Consider the following 21,271-nt stretch of genomic DNA (forward strand, 5'->3'; position numbering starts at 1 on the left):
CAGGGTTTCAAATACCCACTAATGATTCTGAATACAGTACTTTAATGAATAATTTGTAAAGGTTTTCCTGCAGCATTTCTTTGACCTACTTCCACCATTCACTATTAGTATAAACGGTAATAATTGGGTATTGCTCCTTGACAACACACTTGCCTGGGTTTCTCTTCCATAGATGATAAAACAGAACCTGATACTGAAATAAAATCAAGTTGTTTGAATAGGATACTAATAACCACTGAAATATACTGGAAAGCCAGCCCCACAGTGGAAGGACAATAGCTATTCTGGTGTATAGGTCTGGCAACAAACCTATGCTTGTTAAATACATACCAAATTGCAATTCCATGTAATATGTTATGTTTAAAAGAATACTAAATAGTTCATGAATTTAGCTGTACAAAATCCAACGTCCTTTTTTCAAGATCTATAGGTTTCAGACCACTCAGGACCATTGGTTTATTAGTCCATAGATCTGCTTTGGTCAAATACAACTATTTTTCAAACTGTTTTTTTATTATTATTATAATTATTATTTAGCATTACCTTGTACTGAAATGATAATTCATTCACTGTAAATCACACAGAATTCTGGCCAGGATGAAATTATGTAACTTTTTTTTAAAAAACATATTTTTATGCAAGTAATAAAATGATTGTCTTCTCCTACAGCTGGATACAAGTACCTCTGAACATGCCCAGAAAGGAAGACTACCAATTCAAGAGTGTTTTATTATTATTAGCAAAGGCCTTTTGATGTCTGAACTTAGGTCTGCTATGCTTGGATCATTTAATTTGGAGGTTTATTTTGTTTGAGGTTATTTTTATCAAAACTGACAAAAAAAAAACACCTATTGATGCAATTTTGGTGTTTTCAAGTATAATGAGCCAAACTATTTCTAAAAGAAGGGCAAGGTTACACCACAGCTACTGGAGATGTTTTTGTGCATTGTCTTTTGCCCTTTGCAGAACAGTTGGACGCCAACATAATCAATGTCAAGAAATATGAAAACCCCTCTGAAAGATGATGACCCTGCCTCATTTATTAATATTTATGAGGCCCAGTTAAAAAGAGAGTTGCATATTTTAAAAGACTGGTCTCGCATACAGGGTAAAATAGAAGCCAATTATCACTTAAATTTGCAGTGCAGTATAAGATCCATATGAAGAAAATAAGGATACCATTCTTTCTGCTTCACTTACGTCTCTCTGTGTTCAAATGAAACTAGATGGCCTCTAAAAATATGATTTTGTTAAAAAATGTAAAATGATGCATACCTGCAAGTACTGGCATGACCGCTCCTGCTGACAAGTCTCAGATTTCATTACAGTTTTATCTACATTTACAGAGGCCTTCTGGTAGACTTCACGTGCTCTGCTCACCGTAAGAGTTGATGACCAAGAGCTTTTCTTCATGAGCTGTGCATCCATGTTAATGGGGATACTTGCGCAGGTAGTACATTTTACATCATTATTGCTCCTGGATGTTTTAAGGGTGTGTTCACTGATAGTGTTGTAGGCTTCCATAAAGTACTGAGAAGTAGACCGGTCTGGACATCTACCCATGGTCATGATGCCAGAAGGACCATGATAAAGACAGACATCGTTGTCCAATTTGTCGTCAGAACTCCACCAGCCTGAGATATTTGACTTGGGCTTCACTTCTATCTTACTCCTGTCCTTGCTCTTACTGCGCTTCCCATGTTTAGTAGTGGGGGGCTCATCTGGGCTGGCCTTGTTGCCGTTTATGCTCCCTTTGGAAGGCCCCTCGAGGGAGTGAGACTTTGTGAAGAGCTTTTGAACAGAATGAACCAAATGCCGTATCCTCCCCGGGCTATCACTACGGTGCTCCATCGCAGTCCTCTTGTACTGGAGAGTGTGGTAGCCATCACGGTTAATGGGAATCTGCTGTTCAATCTGCTCCAAAAGGTTGACAGGAATGCGGTTAACTTTGCTGGGTACGCCATGCGGAACCATGGCACACTCGTTCTTGAGTTCATGATGGGAGCTGTAGTGCCTCCTGGGGAAGGTGCTACTAGCTAGCTGGTCATTGTAGGGCATCATACATTCTGTTTGAAAAGAGTTCCTTTGGGCATAGTAGGGGTGGTCGGCTGGGTGTGCATCCACTGGGTTTAACAAATATGGCTTCTGGTCTGGGTGATGTATCAGGGAGTCATAGGATGGGTCACATATGACCGTATGATGGTGGCTTCTGCTACTTGATAACCCTTTCATTGTTGACGCTAACGGTGAGCCAGAGTCATTTAACTGTTGCAGATGATGTTTTGATAGGTGTTAAGCACGCCTTAGGAGGGAAACAGTAAAAGAAAGAAATTAATAGATGGAAACTGCACACTGGTTTGGTTTAACCCAGGCAGAACATTTTCTGCTCCAGTTCTAGGTTTACAGCAAATGTCATTCAATTGCAGTTTATAATACTAATACACACTGGGTAGAATTTTAGGTATCAGATTCAACAAATCTGAGTGGTGCTATAAACCAAAATATAAACGAGCAAGATGGGCCCCAAATGAGCAAGATGGGCCGAATGGCCTCCTCTCGTTTGTAAACTTTCTTATGTTCTTATAAGCATTGCTAAATCTATTGACTTCAAACAAAAAAGGTCTTCATATAAAATCAAAGGAATGACTGCTATGCACACCAGCCTTTTACATAAGACTCACAGAAAGTTTAATTTCAATGAATGCAAGACAAAACAGTTGTCCCTCACCATTCACGAACACTAAAGTCACAAAAACATAAATGAAAAAAGAATAACACACACACACCTAAAATACTTTACCTGTTAATGTTAAAAGTAGTCCTACTTATTTAAAGAGTATTGATTGATCATCTATGTATTCCTTATTGTACCTGTAATATTTAGTTACTCTGATATTTGATGTATGTATTATTATTGACTGTATTTCAAGCTCACTTTTTTGCTTTCATGTTGAAAACCAGAAATGTAATCATGTGTTGATTATATAAAAAGACATGCATTACTTTCTGCCACTTGTGCACATACCATTCCTTTCAATATAAGCATGATCTAGTCCCATAGAAACTTGAGACCTGGACTAGCCATGTAGTGCTTCTTCTTCTTTTGATGAAGAACTCCTGTGAGCAGTTAACAGTAAAGTGCTCCAGTCTTAATTGATGTTTCTTGCAATGACTTCAGAAAGCCACAGTGCAAGGAAGAAAGGTGCTATAATAACAGTGTTTGAGTCTGTACTCTGCAGCTCATTGTGAAAAGCAGTAAAATGAACGACATACTGATTGAGAATTTCCTTGCTGTTAGTAATTAGTCAGACAAGCAAGTTTTTTGTGTGTGTTTTTTTGATGAATGGGTCTGTATAATTTGTTTAACTTAGTAGCACACCACTAGTGTGTTTGTGTGTGTGTGTGGGGGGACAGTTATACCAGTTACTGTATAGCTGGTATGGTTTTACGGGGGGGGGGGGGTTATTCATTATTATCCCCCTTAAATACAGTATTCAGATCAACTTAAGCATAATGAAGCTTTACAAAACAAACTTTCTTTTAACTTACAACTCAAATGGCCCAATCCCAACTGATACTTCAATCATGTCATCTTGATCAAAAGGGCCATCTTATGAAGCTGCTAAGTAGAATCTGACCTCACAGAGAGTAAGTGTTGTATTTGCTTTTTGGCTGGTTTAGGTTTCTCACCTATGGTATATAATTCCCTTTATATAATTCCATACATCTGGAGTCACAGAAGGGTTACATGTCTCAGGTGGGTATGGATTGGTTTATAATGGTTTCATGTTTTGGTGTGCATTTATGCAGCTGCAACCAGGAGACAGATTACATCATAAAACAGAAGGTTAAACTGTTACACGCCATGCCCGTAAGAGATAATAACTACACAGTCTACAATATGTCACAGATTACTTGAACCTGGGCATCTGATTTCCCTCCACCTACAGATTGACAGCTATGCAGAGCAATTAGAAAACAGCATTAATTTTTCTCATACAGCTTTCATTTGAACACCAAAAACAATAATCATACAGCAACACTCTATTGTGCTGAAAGATAGTACATCTTCCCGAAGTAGTGCACAAGCTATGGAGCTGCCCATTACTGAATAAGAATGCATACTACCAAGTGAAGACTTTGGATTTGTACGCTTGTACGATCTAATGATTTTGAGGTGACACTTTTGTTTTAAGTTTCATTACTAACTTTGAGATTACATAGTTACTCCTGTATTGTATCTGAAAGAAAAACACATTGGAAATGTGAAAAAAATGCCAAGTTATCAAAGGTGCCCATCCATTTAAAGTAGAGATATCAAAAACACAAGCCAAGTTTCAAGAAACCATTGGGGCAACCTTTACCAGCACAAAGCAAATAGGCACAACTGTAAAACCGATGGGGCCTGAGGTTGCCCCAATTGTTTCTTCTAACTTGTATCAAAAACACAAGCTAAGTTACAAGAAACAATTGGGGCAACCTTGGCCAGCACCAAGCAAATAGGCACAACTGTCAAAGCAGTGGGGGTCAAGGTTGCCCCAATTGTTTCTACTAACTTGGCTTGTGTTTTTCATGCATTTGATCTGCTTTTATTGTGCCTGAAAAACACAAGCCAAGTTAGTTGTGCCTATTTGCTTGGTGCTGGCCAAGGTTGCCCCAATTGTTTCTTCTAACCTTAGCTTGTGTTTTTGATACAAGTTAGAAGAAACAATTGGGGCAACCTTAGCCCCCATCGGTTTTACAGTTGAGCCTATTTTCTTATTTCTCTTACTGTATGACAGGTATTTACTTTTGTTTTTCTACATTTCACCCAAGAGTGTTGGGAACTACAAATTAAATGTGGAATGGTGCTTTTGGCTGATTTACTTTTGCTGCGCCAATACCCTGAAAACACATAAACTATCCGTGCTGTATCACTGGCAGTTCTCGTGCTTCACTTTAACTTGGCGCGAGGAACTACTGTTCCTCTCGATAGAGTGAACAATTATAAATGATATATTACACTGTTGTCATATTACCTAAAACCTGTTCATGAATTCCTCGTGAACAATGACGTGTTACCATGAACAGAAATGAGATCGCAAACATATTCCTTTCACAGCTCTGCGAGTGAATCTCAACCCCTGCCAATCAGTCCTTGATCTCATTCCTGTGGTTTAATATTCACTGTGAGTCCCAAACCACCAAACTTCACTTTTCAACTGAGGCATACAGATCTGAAAGACATGAGAGCTAGTGAATTTAATTAGCCCTCAGTGCTGTGCCAACCTGTCTATTGGAAATCAAGTGTTTGTTCTTATGGAACAAAAAAAAAAAAAAAAAACAGAATGTATATAAATATTCACTGTTCTAGGTTAACTTCCATAAATGCAAGTTGACATTTTTCAGACATTTAGTTTATTATATATAAACTATATAGCTATGACCCAAAATGAAATAAAAATGTTGTCCTAATATTTAAAAGTAACTTGGTACTACAATCAGTAGCCACATGTCCATTTCTCCATCTTAACACCCAGTAAGAACTGAAGAGAAACAAATCAACTAGTATATGCCAGCGGTTATTATTACAACAAATACAATTAACTTACTGCACTTAAAATAAACAATTGTCCAATTTTCATATTACAAAATTTGTGTTGGAATTCTGCCTTAATTACTTTCCAATAACTAATATATACAGTTGTAATTGTTTAAAGAAATAATGTAAAAAAAAAGCAATATTATTATACAAAATAACTGAACATTATTGTTACAATATAACCCATACTTGGTAAAGTAATAATTTCACAGTAGTCTAAAAAATAAAACAAGTCTCCCCACAACAAAAGTGATCTCGCGTCAGTGCAATCATTAAAGTAAAAGTAATATTATGACAACATAAGGCATTGGTGCTGTAAAAACGTAACAGTCTTTCTTTTGCTAGACATTTTTGACTGGTATATTTGCTGAGCTCGGTAACATGTTTTAAATTAAAACAAAATGCAATCTAAATAAATTCTGCTTCAGGTGAAACAGAATTCAAGAAGAAAAAAGAAGCAATGTCAAGGTAATGACGTTACTTCACAGGTCAGTGGTTGTTGATATAAATTAATAATATGCTCTGCTTTTCTTCTGCATTGCGTTCGCTGTTCCTCAGTTTAATATACATTGATGTCATTTTTTCAAGGACTCTACCCTGCCCTTGTCTGGTCCGTGGTCCTACAGTGAAAACTATACCTGTATTCACTAGACTGGACAGCCCTGCAGCTCCTGGAGCAGCTCGGATTACCCTACAACACAGAATAAAAGGGGAGTCATGGAAGCTTATTAAACATCTTCATTGCATAACATTCCTCAGGATGTGACTACGTGTTTATAGTTCCATAGCCTTAAAGCCTCAGAAGCCTGGCACGGTGGCTAAAGTAAAGTTCTAAGATCCATGATAACCTGGTTTGGAATTTCAGTCTGTTACTGTGTGACCCTGTCCACATTTTTCCATCTTCTCGCACCTCCCTCACCCTAGCTTCAATTGAAACACACTACCCTAGAAAAATGAGTTCTGCCTCTCAAGTGAGTATAACCTAAACCACTTCTATTAATCAAAACAGCTAATGTCAGCATGAGGAGATAAATCCCCTTTCCATTCAAAGTAATAGGCTACAATTGAGTAATCCAACATAAACCTGCTGGATAAAAAAAGACAAAAAGCTAGAGGAATAGAAATGATGAGCCTTGTAAATAAAAAGAAAGGATTATAAAAATATTTACAGAGTGTGGGAAACAGAGAGCCAACATAATCCTTGTGCATGTTGATTCAATCCATAAAGCATTATAGATTGGATTTACACAGTGCATGAATTATGCAAAGAACCTCTTACATTCAAAATTTATGACAAAAATCAATTTATATATATATATATATATATATAAACACACACACACACGCAGTTGTAGTCAAAAGTTTTACATACCTCAATGGAAATGTATAATTTGTAGAAATTTCTCAAAAACAAAGAGTTTAGGAAAACTCTGTTGTAGCAAAAGTTTTGCTTTTGTGGATGAGGAAAAAAAAAGTTACAGGAAATAAATGTCTACAATTATTTATTTCAGCAATTTTTTTTGCAATACACAAAATTAAATGAAAAGATTTCTGTTGGGGGCATTTATAAGGAAAGCTAAGCTATAATAAGATAAGTATAATTATGTTATAATTACTCAGTACCAGTTTTCATCAGCTGTTACTGATTTACAATGTGGGCAAATAGCATTTAATTACTCTCATAAATACAATGACAAGCAATTATCCCATTTTAATAACCTTCTATTTACTGTAAGTGAAACTGACATAATTTGAGGACATAGTCAATTCTTGTCAATAAGAATTTCAAAGGACCTGCACAAATAATGTCTTATCAGTAATTTGTATTATCAGGAATCTAAAGCCAAATTATTATTATTATTTATCAGATGCCTTTATCCAAGGCGACTTAGAGACTAGGGTGTGTGAACTATGCATCAGCTGCAGAGTCACTTACAACAACGTCTCACCCGAAAGATAGAGCACAAGGAGGGTAAGTGACTTGCTCAGGGTCACACTTGAGTCAGTGAGCGAGCTGGGAGTTGAACCAGGAACATCCTGGTTACCAGCCCTTTTCTTTAACCAACGGACCACACAGCCTTCCGTGTGCATACGGGCAGCAGAGTGGAGTAGTGGTTAGGGCTCTGGACTCTTGACCGGAGGGTCGTGGGTTCAATCCCTGGTAGGGGACACTGCTGCTGCACCCTTGAGCAAGGTACTTTACCTAGATTGCTCCAGTAAAAACCCAACTGTATAAATGGGTAATTGTATGTAAAAAAAAATAATGTGATATCTTGTAACAATTGTAAGTCGCCCTGGATAAGGGCGTCTGCTAAGAAATAAATAATAATAATACTGTCAGTTTTTATTAGAGTTACAGTAACACTGAAATCAAATTTAAATTACAGAACAATGAAAAGTTTTACAAATGTAAAAGTAGGCCTACTGTGTGTTTTATTGAAAATAATTCTGAAAGTGAACGTTTTAAAAGTATTTATTGCAAATGAACTTCGCTTGAAACCTGCATGTCCCATTCTGATCACAGGCATTTCTCAACATCAGGGTATTGAGCAAATCAGAAACACTGACAACTTGCATCCACAGTTTGCTGTTCATAAGCCTGTATTATTGTATCCCGTTTTTTAGAATGGTTGACAAAGTGTTTGTGGGAATGTTGAAATCTGTAGCAACAGCTTTCTTTTTCTTGAGAGGTGGTGCATTATCCACCGCTTCAACACCTAAATTTTTGTCTGCAAGGATAGTGCATGTTTTTGCTTGAACACTATGGCAACTCGAAATGCATTATAGGATCTGTGGAAACCTTTGGCCCCTGGACACCTATGCAGGTACCATACATTAAAACGAATGAGCCTAATGCAGAGGTGGCAGGGAGAATACATAGGGTTAAAATAGCTTCCGACCAGTTGTTTGGTTACTTATATAAACATGGTTACTTATATACACATACTGTGGGTTTAAGTACTGGAGTCACTAACAAATAACAATATCCACAGCTGACATGGGTGAGGACTGAGACATGCTGCTTTTAACAAAAGCTATCAAGAATTTTGATGGGTGAGCTGGTGCAGGCTGCATGCAGCCGAGCACAGCAAAATGAGTACACCTTATTAGACTAGCTCCACAAAGGCCATATAAACAAACCTCATTAGCTCCACAATGTTGAAAATATGCATCTGAAGAACACTTTGATTTGTGACTCCCTATCCATTCTCTGTAAAACCTGAAGGCAGGGTGTTATTCTATTTCTTGGCACCTATTTTTTGACCTAATGATCTATCTCTGGGTTCCACTCGACTGACTCAGTAAGCCTTGCCAAATCTGTATGATCAATGGCTCACACATATCTTTAATTGAGCACCAGTCTCCACCATTCATCTCTCTGCCACTATTTTTCAAAATCACCTGTTCTGTGAACATTTCACAATTCAGATGACAAATATGAAACCTGTGATTGGAATATACCTTTCGCTCCATAAGCATGAATCATCAATTTAATACAAATAGCTGCATTTTGACAGATCATTTTAAACATTACATCTTGACATTCTGAAAAAGGACCTTCAGACCAAATTGAAGTCATGTAATTGTGAGTTCATTTTTTGGAGACTGCCTTCATTATCATCGATTTTCCTTCCATATAACCCTGAATATCATTAAAATATAATTTGTTTAGAAGTTTGAAGAAATGTAACATTGTTTTGAGAAAAAAAAGGTTTTCTAAAAGTAAATCAGCATTGTTAAATTATTTTTCAGGTTTGGACATCGTGTATTCTCAGCACGAACTCAATGTGCTGAATTTTGGCTATTCTACTCATATTAACACTGTCCATGTTTGTATGACTGCGGTTGTTGCTGAAAATGTACTGTTTCCAACCAATCGGCAAAAGTAAACTGCGATGGCAGCCTTCCAGTCCTAATACAAGTATGGTCGTAGTTGTACATGTGTTGTAGGAAAAAATCCTGTAAATTGAACTCTAAAAGCACACTAACTTCAATTCACAGCCTCCCCAGGCATGACCCCCAGCCAATCCGCACCTCCCAATCAGCCCAGCACCGTGCGAGCCAACCTGCTCAATTGGTTGCCTAGCAACGTGTCTCCTGTTTCGCATCCCAGCTGCACACATCCGCGCAAGAACCAGCAACAGGGTCCTCGCTGTCACACACTCCTAAAGATTTTAACAGGGATTTATTTCAAACGTCTATGCAGTAATCTATGAATACTTTATTAATGTTCACTACAAGTCACTTATTATGATAGATTAAGAGAAGGTTCACATGTAAGTAGCACATAATGGAACATTATGGAATATTGCAGAACTGTGCGTAACATATGAAAGGAAAAATATAAAAAATATGATCTTGTGTTTATTGCTTAATGTACTAGTGCTTTAAAGGATGGGGATGGTTATGTATTTAATATTTTGTAGCTATCACTGTCTTGTCACAGTAAACATGGTTTTGCCAGTATCAGCCTCACATTTTCTTCAGCAGTAAAACAGAATCAGTGCCAGCAGTGACATCATAGCAGCAGGGCTGAGTAATTACTTGGACAGTAGTTTGCCCCAAACATGTTATGATGTTATTTGTAATTTAATCAACTCTAAAGTTACACTATGTAACTGTCGTAACACTTGGTTATTCTGTATTGCTGGTGGGAGTGTAAAACCTTAGAGAATGTGGCATTAAGAAAATATCCAATGTTGGATTGCAACAGAAATAAAACATTTTAATTATAAATCTAATGGTTTATTGGTTTCTGACGTATGCATGCAACATACGCTTATTTGTCATTTGTCATTAACTAGAAAATCTCCAGTCACATAGTACTAGACCAGTATGACGAAGGTTAGCAAACTAATTCAGTATATAGATCAGACAGATTTTCCCATTTGAATTCTTACACTTGTTAGGGTTAACTCTGTCAACTCCTTTTAAAATGTTAAAGACTTCAAACAAATCACTACCAACATCTTTGTTCTAGAACATAAGAAAGTTTACAAACGAGAGGAGGCCATTCGGCACATCTTGCTTGTTTGGTTGTTAGTAGCTTATTGATCCCAGAATCTCATCAAGCAGCTTCTTGAAGGATCCCAGGGTGTCAGCTTCAACAACATTACTGGGGAGTTGGTACCAGACCCTCATAATTCTCTGTGTAAAGAAGTGCCTCCTATTTTCTGTTCTGAATGCCCCTTTATCTAATCTCCATTTGTGACCACCTGGTCCTTGTTTCTTTTTTCAGGACAAAAAAGTCCCCTGGGTCGACACTGTCAAAACATTTTAGAATTTTGAATGCTTGAATCAGATCACCGTGTAGTCTTCTTTGTTCAAGACTGAATAGTTTCAATTATTTTAGCCTGTCTACGTACAACATGCCTTTTAAACCCGGGATAATTCTGGTCGCTCTTCTTTGCACTCTTTCTACAGCAGCAATATCCTTTTTGTAACAAGGTGACCAGAACTGAACACACTATTCTAGATGAGGTCTTACTAATGCATTGTAAAGTTTTAACATTACTTCCCTTGATTTAAATTCAAAACTTTTCACAATATATCCGAGCATCTTGTTGGCCTTTTTTTATAGCTTCCCCACATTGTCTAGATGAAGACATTTCTGAGTCAACATAAACTCCTAGGTCTTTTTCATAGATTTCTTCTTCAATTTCAGTATCTCCCATATGATATTTATAAAGCACATTTTTATTGCCTGCGTGCAGTACCTTACACTTTTCTCTATTAAATGTCATTTGCCAGGTGAAGTAAATTCAGTTATTTAAAAGTATCTTTGTAGCTCATTCCTTTAAGCCTTGGGATTAGTTTGGTTGCTCTTTGTTGGACTCTCTCCTGGGCCACAATGTCCTTTTGGTAATGTGGTGACCAGAAATGAACACAGTTTTCAAACTGCAGTCTCACCAATGCATTGTCCCACCTCATCATAACTTCATTTGATTTGTGACTCTGCACTTCTGACTACATACCCAAGAATTTTGAATTGTTTCCCCACACTGTCTGGATGTCAAATATCACTACTGAGTTTGGATTTACTAAATATTTCCTTTAAAACTTTATCTGAACTATAGCACGGAATACTGTAATACAGGCTTTTTTTTTTATAAATACAACAGTAAGATATTTTGTTATCAAAGGCAATCATAGACCATTGTGTGAGCTGTGAGGAGTCAATAATCAAACTTCGCTCAGTGTAATTATGCGTTGAGATAGGGACCAAATTTATGAATGGACCTAATTTTTTCGACCATAAGTTTCAGCAAACTTACAAACAGGAAATCTGCAAAGCACTTCCTTGATTGAAAGGCTCTTAAAATTGGATGTGATATGAAAGAGCTCCATAATCACCAACATCTGCTTTTAGTTTGGTGGGTCTCCCTGTTAGGCTACTTGCAATGTGATTGCTCTGTGCAACGAATAATGCAATATGATTACACACAGCTGGTTAATTGCTTTAAAACCAATTACGGTGAGATTGCATGAAAAAAAAAGGTTCTTTGCTCCACATGCAGTTACATACTGTGTAATGACCTGTGCACAAACTGAAGGTGCAGGGTGTACACAGAGACTGTGTGGCAGAGCAGGGCTCTGCCCTTAAAAATACTGGCAGGGAAGGAGTTAAATTCTCCTCCTTGCCCAGGTTGATTGCTTCAGGTGGGAGCAATCAACTAATTAATTATTCAATTAAGGACTGAGCCACCTGGCATAAAAGGAGGCCTCAGCCTCCCAGTTGAGGAGAGAGTTCTAGAAGGAGAAGAGTGTTTTTGTGTGTGCTGTTTTTCTGTTGGTTTGTGTTTGAAACCAGTGAAGGCAACGCCCAGCCTGGAAACTTTATTTGTAAGTTTTGTTTTGTGTTTATTATTTCTGTTTAAAACCTTTTTGTTTGGCCCTTGTGCCTGTTTATTTTGTATTTTTTGTTTATTAAAAAGCTTTATTTTGAACTTTATACTGTCTCTGAGTCTCAAACCTTGGTCATCCTTGTCACAGACTGATTTACAGTATTAAGACAATCCGCACATTTCCTACAACTGGCTCACATATAATTGGGTATCTTTTTTATGTATTTGTTTTCTTACTTGGGGTTCTGGGGTGGTCAATTAGAAACCAACTGAGACATACCATTTTATTTTTTAAAACCTGTTAGTCTGAGGCACTGTGCAATGCCTGGATCCAGTTTGCCACTCTCCTAATGTTCTGCTTTCATCAGGTGCTGCGGCAGACAACCAACAATGCGCTCAACCATGAAGTTGCCCTTGCTTTTGCACAATGCACCAGTTGCTAAATAGGGCCTAGTATGTTCATGATGCATTTCACAGAAAGCTGTAGAAAATTAGCATATATCTCGGTTTAGCCTCTAAAACGTACCCAGATAACACCCATTTGATCATAGATGATATACAGTGAATGGCTCCAGTCTGTTGGAAAAAAACAGGCATGTATTTATTGGCCTTCAAAATAGATATGCACTTGCAACTTGTTGCACATAACATTTTACTTTTTCAATAAATATATTACTAAAGGCAAGTGAATTATTACAGTATCACAAAAAATAATCACTGAAAAGGGTGCATATTTAATAAAGATAATACACAACTATCTGCAGCATGAATGAGAAAACAGCTCACTACTTATTTCACTTATCAACACTAAATATCAAAACAAATACATGTTACAAAATTAATTACTGACATATGCCCAAACACAATTGACAAGTGTACATTTGTTGTTTACTGTTTTTGCTGTTGTTCTGTTGCTCTGATAATCAGGGTATGTATACAATATTCAGAACAAGTTATCACATGTCACATTCCAGTGTTGTGGTTCTTGAACAGAATGTTATATGAATTGTCAGAAATCTAATAATAATCACTCAAAAATCCCAGACTGTCTAAAAATAGTTATTTCAAAAGATCTGTACACATCTTCAATATAACATTAAAAACAAAAAATGTCCTTACCATTAACATTTTTGAGAGTACAATAGGAGGCTATGTGGTCCAGTGGTTAAAGAAAAGGGCTTGTAACCAGGAGGTCCCCGGTTCAAATCCCACCTCAGCCACTGACTCATTGTGTGACCCTGAGCAAGTTACTTAACCTCCTTAAGCACTCCGTCTTTCGGGTGAGACGTAGTTGTAAGTGACTCTGCAGCTGATGCATAGTTCACACACCCTAGTCTCTGTAAGTCACCTTGGATAAAGACATCTGCTAAATAAACAAATAATAATACAGTGACTGATTTGTGTTGTATAAATAATTGTGCAGCATTTTGTCTGTGACAGAGGTTTATTAACACTGCTTTAACAATACATGTTCAGAAAGCCATGAAGTTTTAAGCTTAGGGGTGCCATGCACTATGTAATCTAAAATAGTAACATAGACCCCAATCACACTTGTGATTTAAGGCGGCCCAGGGCCTGCAATCCAGCACCAGGGCCGGCCTTTACATATGTATGAACGTAGAGCACACTAGGGCCGGCCTTTACATATGTATGAACGCAGAGCACACTAGGGCTGGCCTTTACATATGTATGAACGCAAAGCACACTAGGGCCGGCCTTTACATATTTATGAACGAAAAACACACTAGGGCCGACCTTTACATATGTATGAACGCAGAGCACACTAGGGCCGACCTTTACATATGTATGAACGCAAAGCACACTAGGGCCGGCCTTTACATATTTATGAAAGAAAAGCACACTAGGGCCGGCCTTTACATATTTATGAACGAAAAGCACACTAGGGCCGGCCTTTACATATTTATGAACGAAAAGCACACTATGTCGGAGCTTTTTTTGGGGAGGGGCAAAAAATATGCAAAGATTTTTTTTGTTTGCTTGATAATAACCAAATGAATACAAGTACCATATATAAACATTAACACAGTCAAATTAGCTTTAAATCTACGTAAACATACCTGTCTGATAAAACCGCTTCTGGTATTCAAGTTCAGTGTTGAATGAGACTTCTGTCAGTATCCAGAGCTATTCAAAAATGCCGAAAAGAATAACAATCATCCCTAATCGGATCAACGAGTGGATAGTAATGTGCTGTTCTGTACTTCATGCAGCAGTGCTGTAGACTCTCAGGCAGACAATTGTATAATAGTAAGCGCTAAACATAAATTGAATGAAATGAAACGTAAAACAGCAGCTAACTTGGGATTTGTGCTCAACGCCAGCATGTCTCAGACAATCTGGCTGGAAAATGCTGCAGCTCTATTTTACAATAGCCATCCGGATAACGAAGATTCATAGAGTTGAACTAACATGAATATATATATTCATCCAGAACTCTGCTGCCCGCCTGGTGTTCTCTCTGCCTCGCTTCGCCCACGCTACTCCACTACTCCGCTCGCTCCACTGGCTCCCGATCACTGCTTGCATCCAGTTCAAGACTATTGTACTAGCCTACAGATGCCTTGACCAGACTGCACCCAGCTACTTCCAGACCCTCATCTCTCCCTACACCCCCACTCGACCTCTCCGCTCCGCCTGCACTAGAAGACTAGCTCTACCTCCGCTACGCTCCCCTGCCTCCAGAGCCCGCTCCTTCTCCACCCTTGCTCCGCAGTGGTGGAATGACCTTCCTACAGATGTCAGGACTGCCCAGTCCCTGACCACATTCCAGTGCCTCCTTAAGACTCACCTCTTCAAACAGCACCTGTAGAACTCCTCTGTTTGTATCCTGGGACACTATCACCCTTCATTTAAATGTGCTTTATTTTGCTCTTATCTGCCCCCTATTTTACTACATTTAATCCTGTACTTCAGAATACTGTAATCTGCCAAGTGTTTAACCTGTAGTATTTTGTATTTAATCATATCCTGATGTAACTATCACTATTATCTGCTGTATTATTGAATTGTGGTTTGTCACACTTGAACAAAAGTTATTGTATTTCTTGCTCTTATTGTATTACTTGTATTGTAACACTTGAAATGTATTTGCTTACGATTGTAAGTCGCCCTGGATAAGGGTGTCTGCTAAGAAATAAATAATAATAATAATAATAATAATAATAATAATTATATATATATATATATATATATATATATATATATATATATATATATATATATATATATATATATATATATATATATATATATACACACACAGTGCCTTGCAAAAGTATTCAGACCCCTGACCAATTCTCTCATATTACTGAATTACAAATGGTACATTGAAATTTCGTTCTGTCTGATATTTTATTTTGAAACACTGAAACTCAAAATCAATTATTGTAAGGTGACATTGGTTTTATGTTGGGAAATATTTTTAAGAAAAATAAAAAACTGAAATATCTTGCTTGCATAAGTATTCAACCCCTGTGCTGTGGAAGCTCCCAGTTTACACCGATGAAAGAAATTGCCCTAACGAGGACACAATTACCTTACCATTGGCTTCCACCTGTGAACCATTAAAGTTGCTGTCACATTTTCTGGATAAAAACCCCACTGTTGAAGGATCATTGGTCAGGCTGTGAATCTGAAGGAAAATGAAGACCAAAGAGCATTCTACAGAAGTTAGAGATAAAGTAATACAAATGCATAGATTAGGGAAAGGGTACAAAATAATATCCAAGTGTTTGGATATCCCAGTGAGCACAGTTGGATCAATAATCAGGAAGTGGAAGCTGCATCACACCACCCAGGCACTGCCAAGAAAAGGCTGTCCCTCAAAACTCAGCACTCAAACAAGAAGGAGACTTGTGAGAGAAGCCACAGAGAGGCCAACAATCAGTTTGAAGGAGCTACAGAGTTCAGTGGCTGGGAGTGGAGTAATGGTGCACCAGTCAACCATATCAAGGTTTTGTGGTCAGATGAGACCAAGATAGAGCTTTTTGGCCAAAACTCAAAGCGCTATGTGTGGCGCAAACCTAACACTGCCCATGCCTCAAGACACGCCATCCCTACAGTGAAGTATGGTGGTGGCAGCATCATGCTGTGGGGATGCTTCTCATCAGCAGGGACTGGGCATCTTGTTAAAATTGAAGGAAGAATGGATGGAGCAAAATGCAGGGAAATACTGAAGACAACCTGCTTCAATCCGCTAAAAAACTGAAGCTTGGGAGGAAATTCACCTTTCAGCAGGACAATGATCCCAAGCACAAGGCCAAAGCAACATTGGAGTGGCTCAAGAACAAAAAGGTGAATGTCCTACAGTGGCCCAGTCAAAGTCCTGATCTCAATCCCATTGAGAATCTGTGGCACTATTTGAAAATTGCAGTCCACAAGCGTCGTCCAACCAACCTGAACAACCTGGAGCAAATCTGCCAAGAAGAATGGGTCAAAATTACTCCGACACTGTGTGCAAAGCTGGTACATACTTTCCCCAAAAGACTTAAAGCTGTTATTGCAGCGAAAGGAGGCTCTACCAAATATTAATGTGTGGGGATTGAATACTTATGCAAGCAAGATATTTCAGTTTTTTATTTTTCTTCAAAATATTTCCCAACATAAAACAAATGTCACCTTACAATAATTCATTTTGAGTGTTTTAAAATAAAATATCAAACAGAACGAAATTTCAATGTGCCATTTGTAATTCAGTAATATGAGAGAATTGGTCAGGGGTCTGAATACTTTTGCAAGGCACTGGTTGCTTGTAACTTGCTTAAAATTTGAAAGTGTAAAAAGTTGTATTTTCACTGTAATTTGTTATATTTCAATGCCTGTTACTGTGATTATTATTGTTAATGTTATTCTATAGCCATATGTTTGGTAATCTTCCAAGAGAAGGGGTAATGCTAATGTTCAGTCTTTACCTCGCTTATTGCTCATTTTCACCCATGTCTCTTACCAGGGTTGACTACAATGAGGGAAACTACAACGCTTATATTTATGTTTGCTTGGCTTGGGAAGTTGGCGGATGGTGGACAGCGTGGTGGCGACATAATGGGTAAAAATAGCACTGTTTTTATATTGGTGACAATTGTTCAGAGAGAATAGCTGGTGGTATGCAAGGGTGACGTTATAAAGGGGGGCGGTATAACGCGGGACGACTGTAACGTTCTCAGTCATGACTGAGATACACGAATGGCTGAACAGGTAATAATTTAATTTTTAAAAGGAGAGTAGAAAAGTCGAGGTAAAATCAGAAGCTCTACCTATAAATCATGAGCCCAAGATTTAGTGTATTTCATTTGTTATTTGTCCGTGTTGTTTTCTGTGGTAGTGACTTTGAAGACAACATTCCTTTGTTGTGTACTTGTAATTTGATTTGAGAAGCTGATGTCAGACAACAGAAAATTTGCAACCCTATTTAAAGAGGACAAGTAAAATCTTATCATCGAGGAATCTACTGTAAGAAAACAAGACTGTTAAACTACAGTTCATAATAATAACGATAATTTTGGCTCATATTTCACTAAATTTAAAAGCCATAACCAAACTATTAAATGGTCGAAAAACAGTGCAGATGGATTAGCCCTGCCTGTGTTAACTGTGGCAAGTGCCGGTATAAGGGATAAGTGCTAAGCTCTCCATTTTAATCCAAACATGGGATAATACTAAATTTGTGCAAAACATAAAACTTAACTTACTTAAAATAATAAAACAAGTCATTTGAATTGTTCTGGTCATATTCAGTAAATTATCAAGCACAACTCCAATGCTATCTGAAAGCAAATCATGGTACGACATTTAACAAGTTCTAAATAATGGTGCTTAGTTCATTTAAATTCATGACTGTGGACTGACCACATATAGATTTTCAATAACACTTCAAAAATGTGATTAAAAAAAACAAAGAAAACTTTATAGTGTACACAGCTTGATTTATGAACAAGTGTAAGGAGGCATGATTTTTTATTGTTTAATTTTTTTACTTTTTAATCAGAATCTAACCTACAATTAACTGCAGCAGAGCAAAAAAAAATAAAAAAATAAAAAACGTATATATATATATATTAGAGTCAATTATCCAAACTAATTGGGACCGATACTAGTTTGCATACTCGATTTGTATGGATAATCAAACAGGTATTAATAGCAATTACTGTACCTTTAATAATGTATAGAATAAAGTTAACATACCTAAGTACCTACTGATGATATATAGCTAGTAACCTATTGCATTAACCATACAAAATTACAAAGCTTTACAAATCATTAAATTAATGCAATTCAGTAAAACTTTAACACCTACAGTTAAGGGAGTTAAATACTGTAATTAAACGTACAATATATAAAACTTTGAAAATCAAAGAATACAATTCAGCACAACTTTGACACATTACAGAACTTTAGGAATCATTAAACTTCGAAAATTCTGTAAAATGTTTCTATACTTTGATACTTGCTGTTAAGGCATTGTAATAACGTGCAATTGAATAAAATAAAGTTCTTAGCTGCTCAATAATGACAGGATCTCCAGCCCTTACTGATGAAATATAAGAAAAATCAAGAATGAGGCGACTGTTTTAATTTGCTTAACTGCAACAATTTAAAAGCACACAATGCTCTATCTAAGGTTTTGATAGTCTGAATAATTCTGTAACTTTCATTTGCCTCAGTCTGCTGGTCCTTTTTTGGCAGCTAAATTTCATAGCCGTTTGAGCAGCAGAAGTTGTGTGCGTAATACGTAATTAATCACGTAAATAGTTTTTGTAATTTTGTAATCCTGTTTTTAATTTTTGTTATGACATTGTAATTTGTATTTTTCCTGTAAACTGCTTCGGCATGGCGTTGCCATGAAAGATGCTATATTAAAATAAATGGGTTGATTGATTGATTGTTGAATTGTTTTGTGTGTGGGTGTGGAGTTTGCGGGTTTGAAAGATGGCTGGAAGCAGCTACAAGAAACTGATGGTCTACACCAGCTCACTATACACCCGCTCGCTACACACTTGCCCACACTACTGCCTCCACACCTGATGCTTCCGTGGAACCTGCTCATTCCACTTTGTCGACGGAGAGAGTGATGCAGTGCCAGGTTTCTTCACATATGAAGACGCAGATGACAAGGCACCGAGACAGTTCCCTGTAGGAGTTGACATCCCCATGGTTACCCGCACTCTTCGATCGACCACAGCTAAGTTTACCTAGCGAAATAGATTTTTTCCTCCTCTTTCTCACTCAGTTTATCATCGCTGATATCTGCAAATTCACAAAATGCCCAGGGATGGCATTTAGTTGAAGAAAAACCTAGCTACGGCAATAGTCAAGGCGGTTGGAATGAAGTTACCCCAGAGGAGTTAATGTGATTTATTGGCCTCATAATTTATGTATTGGAGCACTGCTTCTTTACATCACGGCTTATGTGCTAGGGCGTTCATTACATGTGATCGATTCAAGGCGATAATGGCTGCGCAACATATCGTTTCGCTCCCAAATGCAACGGGAAACCGTTATGTATGATTCACGAACTGCCTTGCTTCTAAATTTGGGACTCTCTGGATGCTGATAAACATCGCAGTGCTAATACATAGTCAAAAAAGACAGCAGCAGATGGACTGGGTTGAAAAGGAATGGACAGCCAAGATAAGTCAGCTGTCAAAGTTAGGTGTCAAAAGGTTAAATGGCTCATGATAATAGACATATGCTTTCAGTGTAATTATATGAAAATAGTTTTACAAAAGTCTTGTACAATGCAGGAAAAGGGAAGACTCAAAGTCAAGTACATTTTGTGAGGGAGGAGAAGGTAGGAATACATCACATATACTGTATAGTGAAAAATGGATTTCATTTATAAAAGGTAGAACTATTTATAACTCACCATGGAGCGCTCCACTAGAAGGATATCACCATCACCATGGAAACAGGTAGTTTATGCAGCGGATCTGTTTTTTATCCACATGCCAAGATATTGCTAATATTGCCTTAATCTACAGTCAGTTTCAATTTACACCAGTACCTCTAGAATTAAGGTGTGCAGACTACTGGAACAAAACAGTGTAGGTAAGTGTAGGACAGATTAAAGCTTGCACCATCTAATTAACCTAATTGTCAGTCCAAAAATCCGTAATTCAATTTTCTAATTCTGTTCCAATTTGACTAAATGATTAATCGTATATCCTTCAATACCTCTTCTGTTGTCTCTTTTACCAACATGATTTAATATAAGGATTGTTTGCTTGCTTTACAATTAAAATGACTTTCTGCATAATCATTGATTTTGAGGTTTTTAATATATTTCACGATTTTATATCTGTTCTACAAATTTAAAATAAGTGCAACAATAAGAATTACAGCTCTGTATCTCTCTCTCTCCTTGTAGAAACTAGACACCTGCATCCTGTCATAGACTCAGAAGTCACTAATAAGATGTGTGGGCAGACAGCCAAAAGTAACAGGTGTCTGGTTTAGATACACAGAGAGATGGAATGAAGTTTGTATGCGTGGGCAAGGTGTGAACAGATACAAAGAGTAAGCTAGTTTGAACTGACTTTTCTGGCAATGAAAGTAGAATGTTAGGTCAATTTTGTTGATTTAAGTAAAATAAGTTAAATGTCATAGAATGTTCCATAGCTTTGGGTGTGAGTTAACAGGGTGGTCACCTCAACGATTGGATATTGAACAAGAAGATGGGAGGGGAATCACACATGATTTTTGTGTATAAATATAGGAGTTTTTCATGTTATAACTGGTTCTGTTCATTTCCTTGAATTGAACCCATGGATATCTGTGTTCTAATGCAAACATATACATTGAGTCAGGCGGACTTGTAGTTGAAGTCGAC

At 37.4% G+C, this 21,271-nt stretch overlaps 1 protein-coding gene across 5 annotated transcripts in view; it reads right to left on the reverse strand.

Moving 5' to 3' along the window:
- LOC117394802 (disks large-associated protein 1-like) overlaps positions 1 to 21,271 on the reverse strand; it is a 244,271-nt gene that overhangs the window by 112,255 nt on the left and 110,745 nt on the right. For 3 of the 5 annotated variants that reach the window (XM_033993393.3, XM_033993396.3, XM_059015274.1), the window contains exon 3: positions 1,276 to 2,302. In XM_033993393.3, the coding sequence (XP_033849284.2) occupies positions 1,276 to 2,232 (957 nt within the window). In that variant the 5' untranslated portion in view covers positions 2,233 to 2,302. Of the gene's footprint in view, positions 1 to 1,275; positions 2,303 to 6,219; positions 6,273 to 21,271 lie in introns of all 5 variants that reach the window. The other 2 variants (XM_059015273.1, XM_033993395.3) reach the window with 2 other exon arrangements.

Source organism: Acipenser ruthenus, chromosome 3 (assembly GCF_902713425.1).
Source record: "Acipenser ruthenus chromosome 3, fAciRut3.2 maternal haplotype, whole genome shotgun sequence".
In the NCBI taxonomy this organism is placed as follows: domain Eukaryota; kingdom Metazoa; phylum Chordata; class Actinopteri; order Acipenseriformes; family Acipenseridae; genus Acipenser; species Acipenser ruthenus.